Source organism: Benincasa hispida, chromosome 2, assembly GCF_027475165.1.
Source record: "Benincasa hispida cultivar pf3 chromosome 2, pf3_genome.v1.1, whole genome shotgun sequence".
Classification (NCBI taxonomy): Eukaryota; Viridiplantae; Streptophyta; class Magnoliopsida; order Cucurbitales; family Cucurbitaceae; genus Benincasa; species Benincasa hispida.
In genome coordinates this window covers 34,743,389-34,758,350 of record NC_143479.1, presented here as the reverse complement: position 1 = coordinate 34,758,350, position 14,962 = coordinate 34,743,389, and the positions used below count along the sequence as shown (strand labels likewise).

Here is a 14,962-nt window from a genome sequence, read left to right as displayed (position 1 = left end):
ATAAAGATGGACCAATCCGATGTCCAAGGAAGAACAAACCAATAAATTTGATTTTATTCAAGTCAGTTTTTGGCTTTTCTTTTCTTTCTTTCTTTCTTTTTTTTTTTTTGAAAGAATTCTTTTCTTCCAATTTTTCTTTTTTCTTTTTCGTTTTTTTATTGTATATTTTTTCTTTTAAAAATAAATTTGGGCCTACTTCTTGTTTTATATGGATTGAAATTAGACATTTCTGTTTTTATTTGGATCATTTTCTATATATCACAATAATTAAAATGCTAAAAAGAACCTAGGGTTAGAGTTTATTTTTAAGGGTATATATATAAAGAGATGTCTATTTTTTTTTCCGTGAGGACATAGCCCGATAGGACTAACAAGATGAGGAATGGGGGAGGGACTGAGGGAAAAAATTCTTGGCAAGCTTAATGTGGCCCTTCCCCGCCCCCATCTGCGCTCCGTTAACCTTTTTTTTTATTTACTATAGTTAAAAATTTAATGTTATGTTTTTTTATTATTATATAAATATTATATTTAAATTTCAAGTTTTATTGTTTAATGGTTAAAATAATGAAGATATTTGAATTAGTAAAAAAAAAAATATTTGAATTCAACGTTAAATTTAGATTATAAATATGAATAAGAAAATTATTTTCTTCTAATATAAAATTTGAATAATTCCTCTTTAAATTCAACCATTTAACCAATCTTTGCATACTCGTCTTTCTAAATAGTTCATATACCGAATTTTGAAATCAAAGTCTTTGGATGAGACTAATCTTTTGAGTTTTTAATTGATTAAAAGTGTGGTTGAGATTGCTTTTTCAACTGTTTAAATTATGGGGGAAAATACATTTTCGTTAGATTAGTTTCTCTGACAACCATTCCAAATGGTATTTTAAAATTGAGTTTGAAAAATAAGTTATTTCGAGTGGAACACTTGAATCCGAACTCTAGAAAAAAAAGAGAATATATATATAAATAAAGCTATGAAATATGATTTCTTTAGTGTTTAGTTCATAATTCCTTTCACATATTCACGATATACGTAAATGATCAAAATATCCTGATCAAAATATCCTTACACGATCGCTACTTCCTTATGGCAGTCATCGCCCAACAATCACTGTTGGTGACGATAATCGATCTCAAACCGTTTTAAATATTATAACATGAGATCATGCATGGATCAAATTATAATATATAAAATAATCCAATACCAAGTATCATCATTTGGAAAATCGAGTATTAAAAGATCAAGTATCATCATCTAAAAATCGAGGATTAACTCTTTTATCTATTACAAAAATTCTTCCCATTTTATCTAAGGACTCAAACATGATGATGTTTAGAATTAAAAACTAATGCAAGCAAATCAATTGGCTAGGGAGAAGTTAATTCAACCAAAAAGCTAAGACATTCTAATATTGATTTTTTGAATGAACTGATAAATTCAACTATTTAACCTTTAAACATATTAGTACTAATTACCTATATCTAAAAGTCTAATGTTTAAGGTCTCCTCTCTCAAGCTCAACTTTTCCTTACACCAAATTTCTAACATAAATCTCTTTGTAATTAGCTAACTGAACATATGGCACTAAGACCCTTCGTTGTTGATCTTTACTATTGTCCTATCACACTCTCGTGCATAATCGAATAATAGTTTAACATGCGATATTTGGCCTAAAGTCATATCTCTCAATCAAGACAATAAACCTAAATCAATCAAACGGCGATCAAGTGCTCAACGACATTAAGAGCAAATATGCTAGAAATGTAATTGACGATAATCCAATTCAAGGCAACGTAATTAAATTAACACTGAAACCCTAGAAATAAAGGAAATCAACTGCTCATTGTCTCAATACACAGAAATAACAATTGACTAACAAATATCGACCATAGGAAATAAAGACAAATGGAAAGGGTAAGAGAACTTATCCAACGATTCAATTTCATCTCTGAGAGGTAGAATCACTCCCCAAGCTTTTGACTCTCGTCCTTAATCTCTTGAATTACACTCCAATACGATCGCTAGCCTAAAAAACATGAAACCTTGTTGTATTCTTCCTCTCTCGAATTGAATTCTTCCAAAATCAACTTCTTAAAATCTAGCATGAAATGCAAATTTAATAGTTGTTTGATCGAAAGCATTGCATGGTGTGCCACTACCTAGATTTTTTGCCAAGCAACTCTTCGCGTTACATCTTAGCATCCCTTCAATTTATGAAGTGTTTTGATGCTTCTTAGTAGTGTTTTGATGCTTGCTCTCGGGTTTTCAACGTTAAGTAATGTTCGTTTGAGCATTTCAATGCTTCCTCTACAACTTTTTGGGCTCTCCCATTCTTCATATAATCATGCACCTTGGACTCCAACTTGACTCCCAAGGCTCATTTTTCTTACTTTTTGCATCAAAGTCTTCAATTTGCATCCAAATATTGCTCGATTCCTACATGTAAAAGAAACTAAACTAAACAATTACCTTTAAACTTCAAAACAAAAGTTATAATTCATCTATATTTATTACAAGAAAATAGAAAGCTATTACTAGTTCTTGAAACAATAAATAATCTAAAACAGTTGCTTTTTAGCTTACCTATTTTGTAACCTCCTTACAAACATATATATATATATATATATATATATAATAGATTTGGGAGGAACAATAGAGATGACATAAGAAATCTGAAAAGATCTTAAACACCTTAAAAAATCTCTTGAATAAAAGAAGAAACTCATACCTTTGACAGTGGATGTAGGTCTATTAGACTGAACTACTATAATCCTTGTACAGATCTTCTTCTTCTTTCTTCATCTCATAAGTTGCATGCTCATTTTCTTCAAAATATTTCTTTTTTGATCTACATGAAATGTCAAGAACAAGAGAGAGAAGTTAGAGAGCTTTAGAACCCTATGTGAGAGAATGAAATTGACATAATGAGGAGATAAGATTGATTACCTAAAATTTTTACTCAATTTGTTTTTCTCTGCTACGTGGCTAAAGGTGAATCACATATGAAAATTTTGTTCTCTTTGTTTCTGGGCCAGATAAAGTGATACTATTCTTATTGAACTTTTGTGAAGAAAAGAAATCCTATTTAAAAAAAGGTCCATTTATTTTAACACTACAAAGTATCAAAGAAAAGCACCAAAGCATACATTTAAAACACAAAAACTGGCTCATTAAAAGTTCAAGAATAAGTACTTTTCGAATGCTATCAATACAGAATTTTGTGATGTGATGTTGCTCGATGAGAGGGAGAGGTATAATTTCATGAATGAATCGTGAAGTCATATTTGAATGAGAGAGATCTTGAAGATATGTAAACTAAGTGTGGTCAATAAAAACTAAAATGATTTGGTAGTTACTATCTATATAATAAGACACACATTCTTTTCTAGTAATTCCACCATAGAAACTTCAAAGTTAACTGCTTTGATTTGAACAATGTTATATTAAGTGACCTTGTTAAAAAAAAATCTCAAATGATAAGATGACTCATTGTTCTCATTTGTTATCACAACGTATAAATTTGTTATATATCAAATCACTTTGATAAACATCATTTCAACTTCCATACAACATCACTCGAAATATTATATTGTATAGTCCATCATAGGGAGAGGATGCATAAATGTTCATAAGTTTACAATTCCTAAATTTTAGAATTTCTAGTTAATTCAATTTAGTTTTAGTTCCCTCTAGGTTTATATATTAGGTTAAGCATTTGGAATAAGTACAAATAAATAAAGAGATATAGAAAAAGATAAATGAACACATAACATAGTTTTCCACCTTAAGAAAAGAAATTTCCTACAAATCTAGGCCAAAAACAAAATTGCTAAGGAAACTGTTACATACAAACTTATAACTCAAAGACAAAGGTCTTAGAACTTATATAATCAACTAATAAGTGGATCAGATATTCAAACCTCTCATCTCCACATGTGGTTACACGAAAAAGAAATTTGAAAAACATGTCAAATATGATTTTATATATAGAAAAATGCTTGGATGGGGAGGATTGACTTTTAAGTATATAGCAAAAATATGAAGAGATGGTAACATATCATATTCCTAATCATATATACATACACACATATATTAGTTTGATGTATATTGAACAATGAGACAATCACACGTGGCACCACAAAGGAATTTAAACCATTATAAAGCAATTTTCAAATCCAAGTTGGGATCGGAGAAAACAAATCTTACAAATGCAATTTCATATATATTATATGTACGTATATATAAGCACATATTGAGTAGTCGCATCAATTATTATCTCAAATAATGGTTGAATTATAAAAAATACTTTATATATATTTCTTTCAATAAAAAAAATAGTAAAAATAAACTTTTTTTTTTTTTAGTTCAACCTATTAAAACAACCTACTAAAAGGGAAACTTTTGAGCTCGGAATTTAGGTTAATTATATGTTTTATGATTAATCTCTAGAGTTTTGTTTTTTATTTTTTATTTTAACTAGTTTGTATTTAAAGAGTTTATTTATTTATTTTTAAAAATAAATGTGGGATATAAAAATTTGAACCTCTGATTATCAGAGAAGGAATATATGAAAATTTTCGTTGAACTATATATACTTATGTTGACAAAAGGTTTCTTAACTTTTTTAAAAAAGTTAGGCGTCTAAATGAGGAAGCATATAATCTACATAATATTTAAATTTTAAAAATTTAGGATTAAATTTGAAAAAAAAAAGTTAATATTTACAAATTTTATTTGTCAATAATAATTTTTTAGGTACTTGCATTTGGTACTTTTAGGGATAATAATTAAGTGTAGCAACATTTAAAATTTTTTTTTTTGGTAAATATAGCAAAATCTATTTATAATAGATTTTGTCACTGATAAACTTCTACTAGTGATATAGTCTATCATTGATACCCTATTAACGCTATGGTTTATCATTGATAGATTTCAAAAATAAGATTTAAATTTTATTATATTTACTTTTTTGCATTATATTATATCTCTAAATACTTTAGTCATAATTGTTGTGCCCAATATGTTCTAGTCATGTATACTTTGATTTGGTAAAAAATTTAAAGAAAGAAAAGTAGACTATTTAAGATTATATTTTTTAATTCCTCTTCTAAATTTCTTTGTAAGCATAAATTCCGAGTTTCATTTCTGTCTTTCAACCGCCCACATTTCCTTTCTTTCTTTGCTTTTTTTTTTTTTTTCCCTTTTAGAGAAAATTACCTTTTTTTAATCACCTGGTAAAAGAATATGTATATTTGGTCTTTAAATTTTTTAAATATACCTTTTTAATTTTGAAATTTTTAATAATATGTATATTTAATAAAATTTTAAAATATAATTTCTAGTCCCTTAATTTTTATTTTATTTAGAATGCTTTTTTAAAGAAATATTTTTCTCTCTAAAATCATTATTTTTAACTTACTGTTTTAATTAAAAAAATATCATATAATTATTTAAAATAAAGAACAAAATTACTTTAGGGGCTTTTTAAACACATTCTAAAAAACTGAAGTACTAAAAAGGTAAATTTGAAAACTCATAGACTAGGGCCCATTTGATTGACTTGAAAAAAGAAAATGTTTTTCAAACATACTCATTTTTATTTAAATATTTTTGATAAAAATTGATTAAAATATACCTAAAAAGTTATTTTGAGTGACTGTCAAATACTCCAATTTCTTTCAAAATGACTTATTTTTAAATTAAATACGTGAAAATATACTAATTCTAAAAAGACTCACAGAAATAAACAAAACACACCTATTCTTCAAAATTCAAGACTAAAGAGGTAGTTTTTCAATGCAATAAAGTATTGTAAACAATACTCATTATCCAATATTTACATTTTTAAAAGTATATATAATTGGAAAAGGAAAAATCAGATGCATAATACTAAAATTCAAAATTTTCTACAAAATAATAATAATAATAATTCAAGGCATCTAAAACCTACTTTAAAGGCAAGATTGGATCCTCTTTCAAAACTACTTAAAAATACTTATTTTTCGTTTTCTTTCGATACAATTAGATAAGATCTCGTAGTTAGCAACACACAAATGACAATTGAGCTATGCTCGATTTGGCTTAAGAAAAACCTAAGTTTATTTGACACAACTAATTTGTTAATCCCAAACCAAATGAAGATGGCACTTCCTTCCTTCATTCCCTTTTTTACTGTCTCAAGTAAAGAAAGGAAAAAAGTGAAAGGAAAAGGTGGGAAGATGTGCAATTTGAAGAAAAGTATTAATAGCAAAGAGATGGACAGATAATGCACATTGAAGAAGGGATGTAATAAAAGGAGGGGACTGTTTCAGTTTGGTAGGTTTGAGTTTTTATTAATAATAATATATAAAAATATAAAAATATATTATAAATAATATGATCTTAATTAAATTTCTCAACTTCCCCCCTCTTTCTTCTTCTTCTTCTTCTTCTTCTTCTCTTCTATTTATCTGAATCCAATGCAGGCAATCATGATCTTGATGCTGAAAGTCCATTAATGCTCTCTTTTTTTCTCTTTTCCCTCTAAAAACCCTCTATGGATCTTCAAACTAACCTAAATTCAACAACTTGATATCTCTCTTTCTTGAATTTTATTTGAAGTTTGGGAGAGAAATTATGGGGATAAAAAGAGGGGTTTCAATTTCAATTTCAATTTCAATTTCAAATTCATCATCCCCTCTTCATGTTCTTCATTTTGCTTTGCTTTTCTCTCTTCTTGTTCTTCTTCTTCAAAGATTCACTTTGGTTTGTGGCCTCAATTATACTTATAAACAAGTCAGTAGCTTGAGATTGGAAAGGATTCAAAGGCATTTGGACTCCATTAACAAGCCTCCTCTTCTCACCATTCAGGTCAATAATAAATCTCTTCTCTTTTTTTTTTTTTTTTTTTTTTTCCCACTTTTTTATATTAATATTATGATCTCCTATGTGTTTGTGTGTTTTTTTTAATGGGTTTTCTGTTTTTTTCTCTTGTATGTTCCATTTTTGTAATGAGGGTTTCTAAAAATTTGATTTTTAAACTTAATATTATGTTGGTGTTTTGGCTCTTTTTTTGTTTGTTTGTTTCAAAAAAATTGAATCTTTTTGTAATGGGTATATGAAATGCATAATCTCCCATATATTTATGGAATTTTTCAGAAGAAATGGTTTATTCTCAGCTTTTTCTCTTACATTTTCCATTTTTTTAATTTCAATCTCCACTATTATTAGAATTTGAATCTTTTTGAAATGTGTATATGAAATGTATAATCTCCCAAATATACTTGTGGGACTTTCACTTTTATTTCTTCAAGGCCAAAATGAGAAGATCTTTTAGATTTTTCTCTTATTTGATAAGTGAGATTTGGTTTTTTTTTTTTTTTTTTTTTAGATTGTTTAAATAAAAATTTGTTAATATATCTGATCTGGGTTTTTCCACTTTTTCATTAGTTTTTATTTTATTTTATTCAGAGCCCAGATGGTGATATTATAGATTGTGTTCATAAAAGAAAACAGCCAGCTCTAGATCATCCCCTCTTGAAGAACCACAAGATTCAGGTCCACACTCTCTCTCTTAATATGATAATAATAATAATTATAATAAATCTCATCTTAATTTTTAAGCCTTCCCTCCTTTTTTAAAAAAAAAAACATTTCTACCTTTAACCTCATTTTTGCATCCACTGTTTAACAAATAGAGATAAGATACAAACTTCACACATGTATAACTTTAGTCTACCAATATGAAAACATATATTATATTCTTCTAATATATTGGTCCAAATAATACAGGATAAACCAACATGAACATAGTTCAACTACATAAAAATATACTATGTACAGGAGAAATCGCACAAATTAACGCCAACAACAAAAATTATAATTTTTTTATATCAAGTTCAATAACCCAAATAAACAATTTAAAAAAGGAACTATTTATATTAATTTCTTTGTTAAATTACCATTTTGGTTCCCGTAATTTGGATTTTGTTCCATTTTGGCTCATATTCTTTCAAATATTCGATTTTAGTTAATTTAATTTCGATAAATCTTAATTTCAGTCTCTACACTTCCAATAAATATTGAATTTAGTGTCTTAAAGTTAATTTTACAAATACACTATATAAATATGTTTGCACAATTTATAATGGGAAAGCTCATATAGACTAAATGTCCGTTTGGATTAATTTAAGAAAAATATTTTTCAAAAAACTCATTTTTATTTAAACACTTTAATAAAAACTTATTAAAATGCACTTTAAATTTTATTTTGAGTGATTCTTCATTCAAATTTTTTTAAAATGATTTATTTTTTAAATTAATAACCTAAAAATATATTTCAAACATACTTTAAATAGAAGAAACTAGACTAATTTTAAGATTTATTAAAAGTATAAATATTAAAATCAGATAATTGTAATAATCTAGATTAATATAGAACAAAAATTCAGATAAAACACGGACCAAAATGATATTTTAATTTAATTATTTAAAAAAAATTCTATATCATGATTAATTAATTTGTGCAGAGAGGGCCAACAGAGTGGCCGAAAACAAAGAAGGTGAACGAGAACAGAGAAGGTGAGAGTGGAAGGGGGGCGGGATCAGGTGCGGGAGGTACATTGCAAACTTGGCGTTTGAACGGGACACGGTGCCCAAAGGGGAGTATTCCAGTGCGACGCAGCACAGTGAATGACGTTCTAAGATCCAAGTCTTTGTTTGACTTTGGGAAGAAAAAAAGACCGATTCTCCTTGATCGAAGAATAGACGCTCCTGATGTGGTCAGTGGGAATGGTCACGAGGTACGTTATCTTTTCTTCTTTTCTTCTTCTCCTTTTTTTTTTCCTTCTCCTTTTTTAAAGCATTTATTTTGTAAGGTGGGAGTTTTTATGAATGGATTCTTTTCCTTCACTTCAACTCTATATATTAGGTTTATCATTAAACTCTTTATTCATCACTACAGCCATAAATAAATGCACTTTTGATTGTTCATTTTTCATTTTTAGTGAAGTTTTGCTTTCATCCCAAAACTCCAACAAAAATAATTAGTTTTTTTTTATATATATATATAATTTGATAAAAAATTCAAGTATTACAAGGATAAAAATCATAATTAAGAAATTGATGTGAAATAAAAATGAATAATAAAAACATTACTAAATGGACCTAAATTTTCATTTCGAGATAGTAAAAAATAAAATTTATATATTGGAGACAATCTTTAAAATTACAAAGGTAAAATTTAAAATAAGTTAATTTGATTAACCAAAGGAGTTGGTCATATCATTAATGTTTATGCAAATATGACAAATGTCCTAATGTTCTAATACTCTATTAAATTAGAACTTATTCTAAAAAAATAAATAAATTAATTAATTCTATTAAATTAGCACTAATCTAAAAAAATTAAAGTAATTGATTTGAAGAAAATTTTTAATACTGTCATGTGGCTATCTTTCATTACTCATTTTATAAGACTTTTTCCATCAATAATTTTTTAATATGGTTAAATTCTACATCATTTATAAATAATAGTAATGTAATTAACAATTATGAAAATATATTATGGACTAAAGTAGTGATTTAACTCTAATTTGGTAAATGCATATAATAAGATAGTTAAAATTTGAAACATATTTGTTTTGGTGAAGTTTAAATTGATATGATACGGATGGTTGTATATAAAATAGCATGCGATCGCGTATACTGAATCCTCAGAAGAGATGTACGGAGCGAAGGCGACGATAAACGTGTGGGACCCGTCAATTCAAATGGTCAACGAGTTCAGCCTCTCTCAGATTTGGATCCTCTCGGGATCATTCGACGGCTCTGATCTCAACAGTATAGAAGCTGGTTGGCAGGTATTTTTTTCCATTTCCTACACCCTCCCGCACACAATCCCATATTTTCCTTTTTCTAAAAAAATATTTTTATTTTTGTGATTTTGTGTAATCTTGTTGATTTTAATGCAACTTCCAAGATTAAATTAATTGTTTGTTGAATCCAAAGCCTGTTTATTTGCTTCCCCCTTCCGCTCTGCTTCAATTTTCTAGAACTTTGTTTGCCTTTTCTTTTTTTAAAAATATTTATTTTTATTCTAAATTGAGTTTAATTTATATTCGATTTCCCTGTCTCAAAAAATTACATTTTTAATTATGAGAGTTTGATTTTCATTTAAACTATGATTTCAAAATATTATCATCCTCTTTCATAATCATTTGTTATTTTAGTTTTTGTTTTTTAAAATTAAATTTATTTCATTCACATTTGTTATAATAATTTGTATTCTTCTTAAGTACAATAGTTGAATTCTTAGTTAAATTCTAAAAACAAAAATAACTTTTTTTAGTTCTCAAAATTTGTCCCTTTTTTAAACTATTAGTGAAAAGTAGATAATAAAAGAAGAAATTTGGAGATGGACATACTCTTTTATAATAATTTATTTTTTAATTTTAATTTTTGAAAATTAAACTTATTTCATCCACATTTGTTACAATAATTTGTATTTTTCTTAAATACGATAGTTGAACTCTTAGTCAAATTCTAAAAACAAAAATAACTTTTTTAGTTCTCAAAATTTGTCTTTATTTTTTAAATTATTGGTGAAAAGGAGATAACAATGAAAGAAATTTGGAGGTAGAATTTTCAAAATAATTTTATCATTAATTTTTTATTTTTGAGTTTAGTTTACATTTGATGTCTAAATTTCAATATTTTGCACTTTACCTCCCATTTTTACTATGGATTGTTTCAGTATTTGAAGTCAACTTTAGTTAACTAATTTTAAATAATTATGATGTAAGATTTGTTAATTAATTTTTAGTTTTAGTTTGGATATATATAATTTTATATTTTTTTAAGTATAATATTTAATTTATATTTTTAGGGTTTATTGAATATTCTAAAGTTTTGATTATTCTACTAGTCAGGTCAGTCCGGAGCTTTATGGTGACAGCAGGCCAAGATTATTCACATATTGGACGGTCAGATTTCTAATCTCTTTTTAATACTTTTATTTCGTGCAAATTATTTTCCTAAGCTTGTCATTGGAGAGTAAAACTCTAAAAAGAATTATTAAATAAGGAGATACAATTAAAATACATATATGCATATATAATCTTTTATCTCTAAATAAAATTTACTAACATTAAAGTAAGCATAGCTCAACCAGCAGGTAATACATGCTAACAATCACAAGATTTGAGATTTGAATCTCTTCATTCTTGTTGTACTAAAAAAGATATTAATTAACAATAAAATATATTTTTTATGTAACAAAAATAATTTTAATTTTAGGAATAATCTACCGTGCCACTTTTAATGATAAATTTTTTATCAAACGACATAATCACTTGACAAAGTTAATATAACTCCATGGACATAAAGCATGTGTTACCAATTTTAAGGTTAGATGTTAAAAAGAAACCTAATAAGCTTATAACATAACCCAGTTCTATAGTTTGAAAGGTTTATATTCGATTATTGGAATTTGGAGTTAGGTATGAACTTTTTAAGGTCATCAAATTTTTTACACTCCTAATTATAATTAGGTTAATTACAAATTTAATCCATAGACTTTGAAGGTCTGTCTATTTAGTTTTTGAACTTTCAAATATGTTTAATATATCTCTTAACGTTTGATTTTCTTTTGTCGGATGGATTTTTGGGAAATTCAAAATTTTTATAAGCTAATTAAACTATTAAATATAATTCTAATGAAACCCAAAATTTTAATTTTGTTCGTAGTTCATGGGTAGATTTATTTTAATTTTAAAAATTTTAAAAATTCAAAAACTAAATTTAAATATTGGATAGTTCAAAGACCAAACATAATTCAAAGTTCAAGACTAAATTGGTAATTTCACCGAATTACATTTATATTAGCTAATTTTACACAAAATAAGAAGATTTAAACGTAAGAACTAATCATAAGTTATTGAATATGTCATATTTAAAATTATTATATTTCATTTTGAACAGCTTCACATGTGACATGAAATAAAAAGTTTCAAGTCTTCATCACTATGATTTGTAATAACTAAAGTAATTATAATTATTGAGTTTAGTTTAGTCGTTGTAATTCACAATAAATCTTTTTTAAATTCATTTCTCATATGCAATTATGGTACTACAAAAATAGACGCATAACAAGATTTTTGAGAAATTATATTTAGAGAAGATTATATTATATTAATGGATTACTTTACTTGTATGTGCCTTTAAAAAATGCACAAGCAAGATTTTAGAAACAATGCATGTGATAGAATAATAAATTACAATCAAGATATTGATTAAAATTTAAAACGTATTATTGAGATCAAAACTTTTGGATATATTTTATTTCAATGTGACCAAGTTGATCTATAGGGATTGACTATTTAGGGTGTATTATCCAAAAATTAGTTTAAAAATACTTTTAGATTGGGTCTTATATATATAATATTGAAAGAAGTTTCTACATTACTTAAATGTTTTTGAATATAGTAAAATGAATTAAAAGATTTACAAATATGATTAAATATAGTAAAATGATAGATTGTAATATCTTTCTATATTCCAAAATATTTTTGACAATTTTTTATTTAAAATAATTTTTCTAATTTTTATATTTTTTTAACTCGAGAGAGAGTGACATTTTAGTAAAAAGAATATGAGGTTAAATTATAAACTAAAAATAAAAAGTTATATTATTATTTAATAATAAAAAAAATATATTGCAGAGTGATGCATATCAGGCAACGGGTTGCTACAATCTTTTATGTTCTGGATTTGTACAAACAAACAACAAAATCGCGATCGGAGCCGCCATTTCTCCCATTTCCTCTTTCTCCGGCAGCCAATATGACATTACCATTCTCATTTGGAAGGTACAATTTTTCTCCTTTTTCATTTAAAATCGTATTTTGTCTTTTTTTTTTTTTTTTTTGTCTTAATTTTTTTATAAAATTTTTTGTTTCATATCTTTTAAATAAAAAATTCAACATTGATATCTCTCGAGTTTTTCTTTTAGTCAAAATTAGTTAAATAATAATAATAGTAATTTTCATGGATGAAAATCCAATATGTATAGGTTTCTAAGTATTATAATAATAATGCTAATAGGTATTTTTTTTTTTTTTTGAAAAACTGAACAATAAACTAACTAGACGTAAGGATTAAATTTAAAATTTATTGAGAATATTTATGGACTAAACTGGACATTTGAAAATAGAAATATTAAAATGGAACAACTTCCCACATACATAAACAAAAATAGTATTTAACTGTATAGTTAAATATGTTTTTGAAAATTTAGCTATATAAAAATGAAATAAATAGGACGAGGATGGAGATTCCCGTTTCCATTTAGCCCATAGGAATATTTTTGTCCCCATTTTTTCTCTAATGAGGATTCTTTATTCCATTAGAAGCAAGTCCTTATAAGAAAAATGGACATCTATAAAAACATCGACGAATATTTTAAGTTTTGAATGTGTGGCGTCATTATAATTAATACTTTTTTTTTTTTAAAAAATAATAATAAACGCAGGATCCAAAGTTGGGAAATTGGTGGATGGGATTTGGGGACAACACATTGGTTGGGTATTGGCCAGCAGAGCTATTCACTCACTTAACCGACCACGCCACAATGGTGGAGTGGGGTGGGGAAGTGGTTAACTCAAGGGCCAATGGGCAGCACACTTCCACCCAAATGGGCTCTGGCCACTTTCCCGACGACGGCTTTGGCAAAGCAAGCTACTTTCGAAACCTTGAGATCGTCGACAGCGACAATAGCCTCAGCGCCGTTCAAGACATCTCAATCATGGCTGAAAACACCAATTGTTATAATATTATGAGCTCCTATAACGATCAATGGGGCACTCATTTCTATTATGGTGGTCCTGGTAGAAACCCTAAATGCCAATGATAGATTCCACGACGTGCGGATTAGTTTTTATTCTAAACTTTCAATGAACGAAATTGAAAGTTTTAAAATAAAATTTAATTCATGTCGTGCTAGTATTTTAAAGGTATGAATTGAATTTTTATTTTTTTTCGTTCGATTAGGGCTATTTTAGTAAGTAAAATTAATTCTTTAATTGTGTAATTAATTAATGATCAATGTGGGTAGCTAGCTATTTCCTCTCTTGTTTTTGCTTCACTACTACTCTTAAAGAGTTCTAATTTGGGTGCCTATTTTGAGAGAAGTAAATTTGTACCATTTGATTAAAGGATAACACCTACAAAACTTGTTGTATCTACTTAAACACGTCTAGAAATAGCAATATTTTGCATGCACGTCCATTTCCCATTTCATTTATAAAAAGTCTCGTAAAATGTGGTCGTAGTAAATCTCTAGGTTGTTAAACACCATTGTTTTAAAGGTTAATTTAATGTTGTGGTTAGGTTAAAAACGAAATAAGCCATTTTTTTTTAGAAACAATTGCTTTCCTTGAGAAAGAAGAAAGAAAATAAAGGCACATGAAATAGGCCTTCCAAGCTTTGAATCAAAACACAATGATTAATTTTTCATGCTAGTTTACTTGTTTTGTGTCATCTATTACAATTTTACGTGGAATCATCTCTTAAACGCCCCTACATTATCAACTTAAGTCAATTCGGTTGCATCACAACATTACTATAAAAATGACTCATGTACATATATTGTCGAAAATTTATAATGGGAAGCAAAATAAGTGGAAATATCTACCACCATAGCACCATTTAAAAATAATTACATATATGACAAATGTTGACCAACCATCTTTTAATTCTCTTGCTGTGTGTTCTCTCTCTCTCTCTTTTTCTTCTTCTCATTTGGCTTCAATTTTTTTTTCTCATTGCTTATATTTATATATTTTTTTCTTTTTTCGTTATTAATTTTGATTTTTTATCTTCAATTTTTTTCATTGTTAATCTTTTTATGCTTACTTTTACTTTTTAATTAAAAATTAATCAATTAAAAAATAGAGAAAGCTACGTTTTGACCCAAGG

The 14,962-nt window shown here is 26.9% G+C and overlaps 1 protein-coding gene across 2 annotated transcripts; it reads left to right on the top strand.

The window, feature by feature from the left end:
* The first annotated feature begins 6,329 nt into the window (after positions 1–6,329).
* On the top strand, positions 6,330–14,104 carry LOC120070684 (carboxyl-terminal peptidase (DUF239)). Of its 2 annotated transcripts, none has more exons than XM_039022528.2 (7): positions 6,330–6,859; positions 7,460–7,546; positions 8,518–8,790; positions 9,679–9,849; positions 10,918–10,971; positions 12,709–12,855; positions 13,518–14,104. In XM_039022528.2, exons 1-7 carry the CDS (start codon positions 6,626–6,628, stop codon positions 13,893–13,895), a joined length of 1,344 nt encoding a protein of 447 aa, XP_038878456.2. In that variant the 5' UTR covers positions 6,330–6,625; the 3' UTR covers positions 13,896–14,104. The 2 variants fall into 2 exon arrangements, with proteins under 2 accessions (XP_038878456.2, XP_038878455.2); XM_039022527.2 differs by having other exon boundaries at positions 6,407–6,859; positions 7,439–7,546.
* The last annotated feature ends 858 nt before the right edge of the window (positions 14,105–14,962 follow it).

Bases quoted from the DNA above. Each gene is read 5' to 3' on its own strand.
- LOC120070684 (XM_039022527.2), top strand. From the start codon at position 6,626: ATGGGGATAAAAAGAGGGGTTTCAATTTCAATTTCAATTTCAATTTCA. The intron at 6,860-7,438 runs GTCAATAATAAA...CTTTTTCATTAG, and splicing joins CTCCTCTTCTCACCATTCAG to TTTTTATTTTATTTTATTCA. The intron at 9,850-10,917 runs GTATTTTTTTCC...TCTACTAGTCAG, and splicing joins GTATAGAAGCTGGTTGGCAG to GTCAGTCCGGAGCTTTATGG.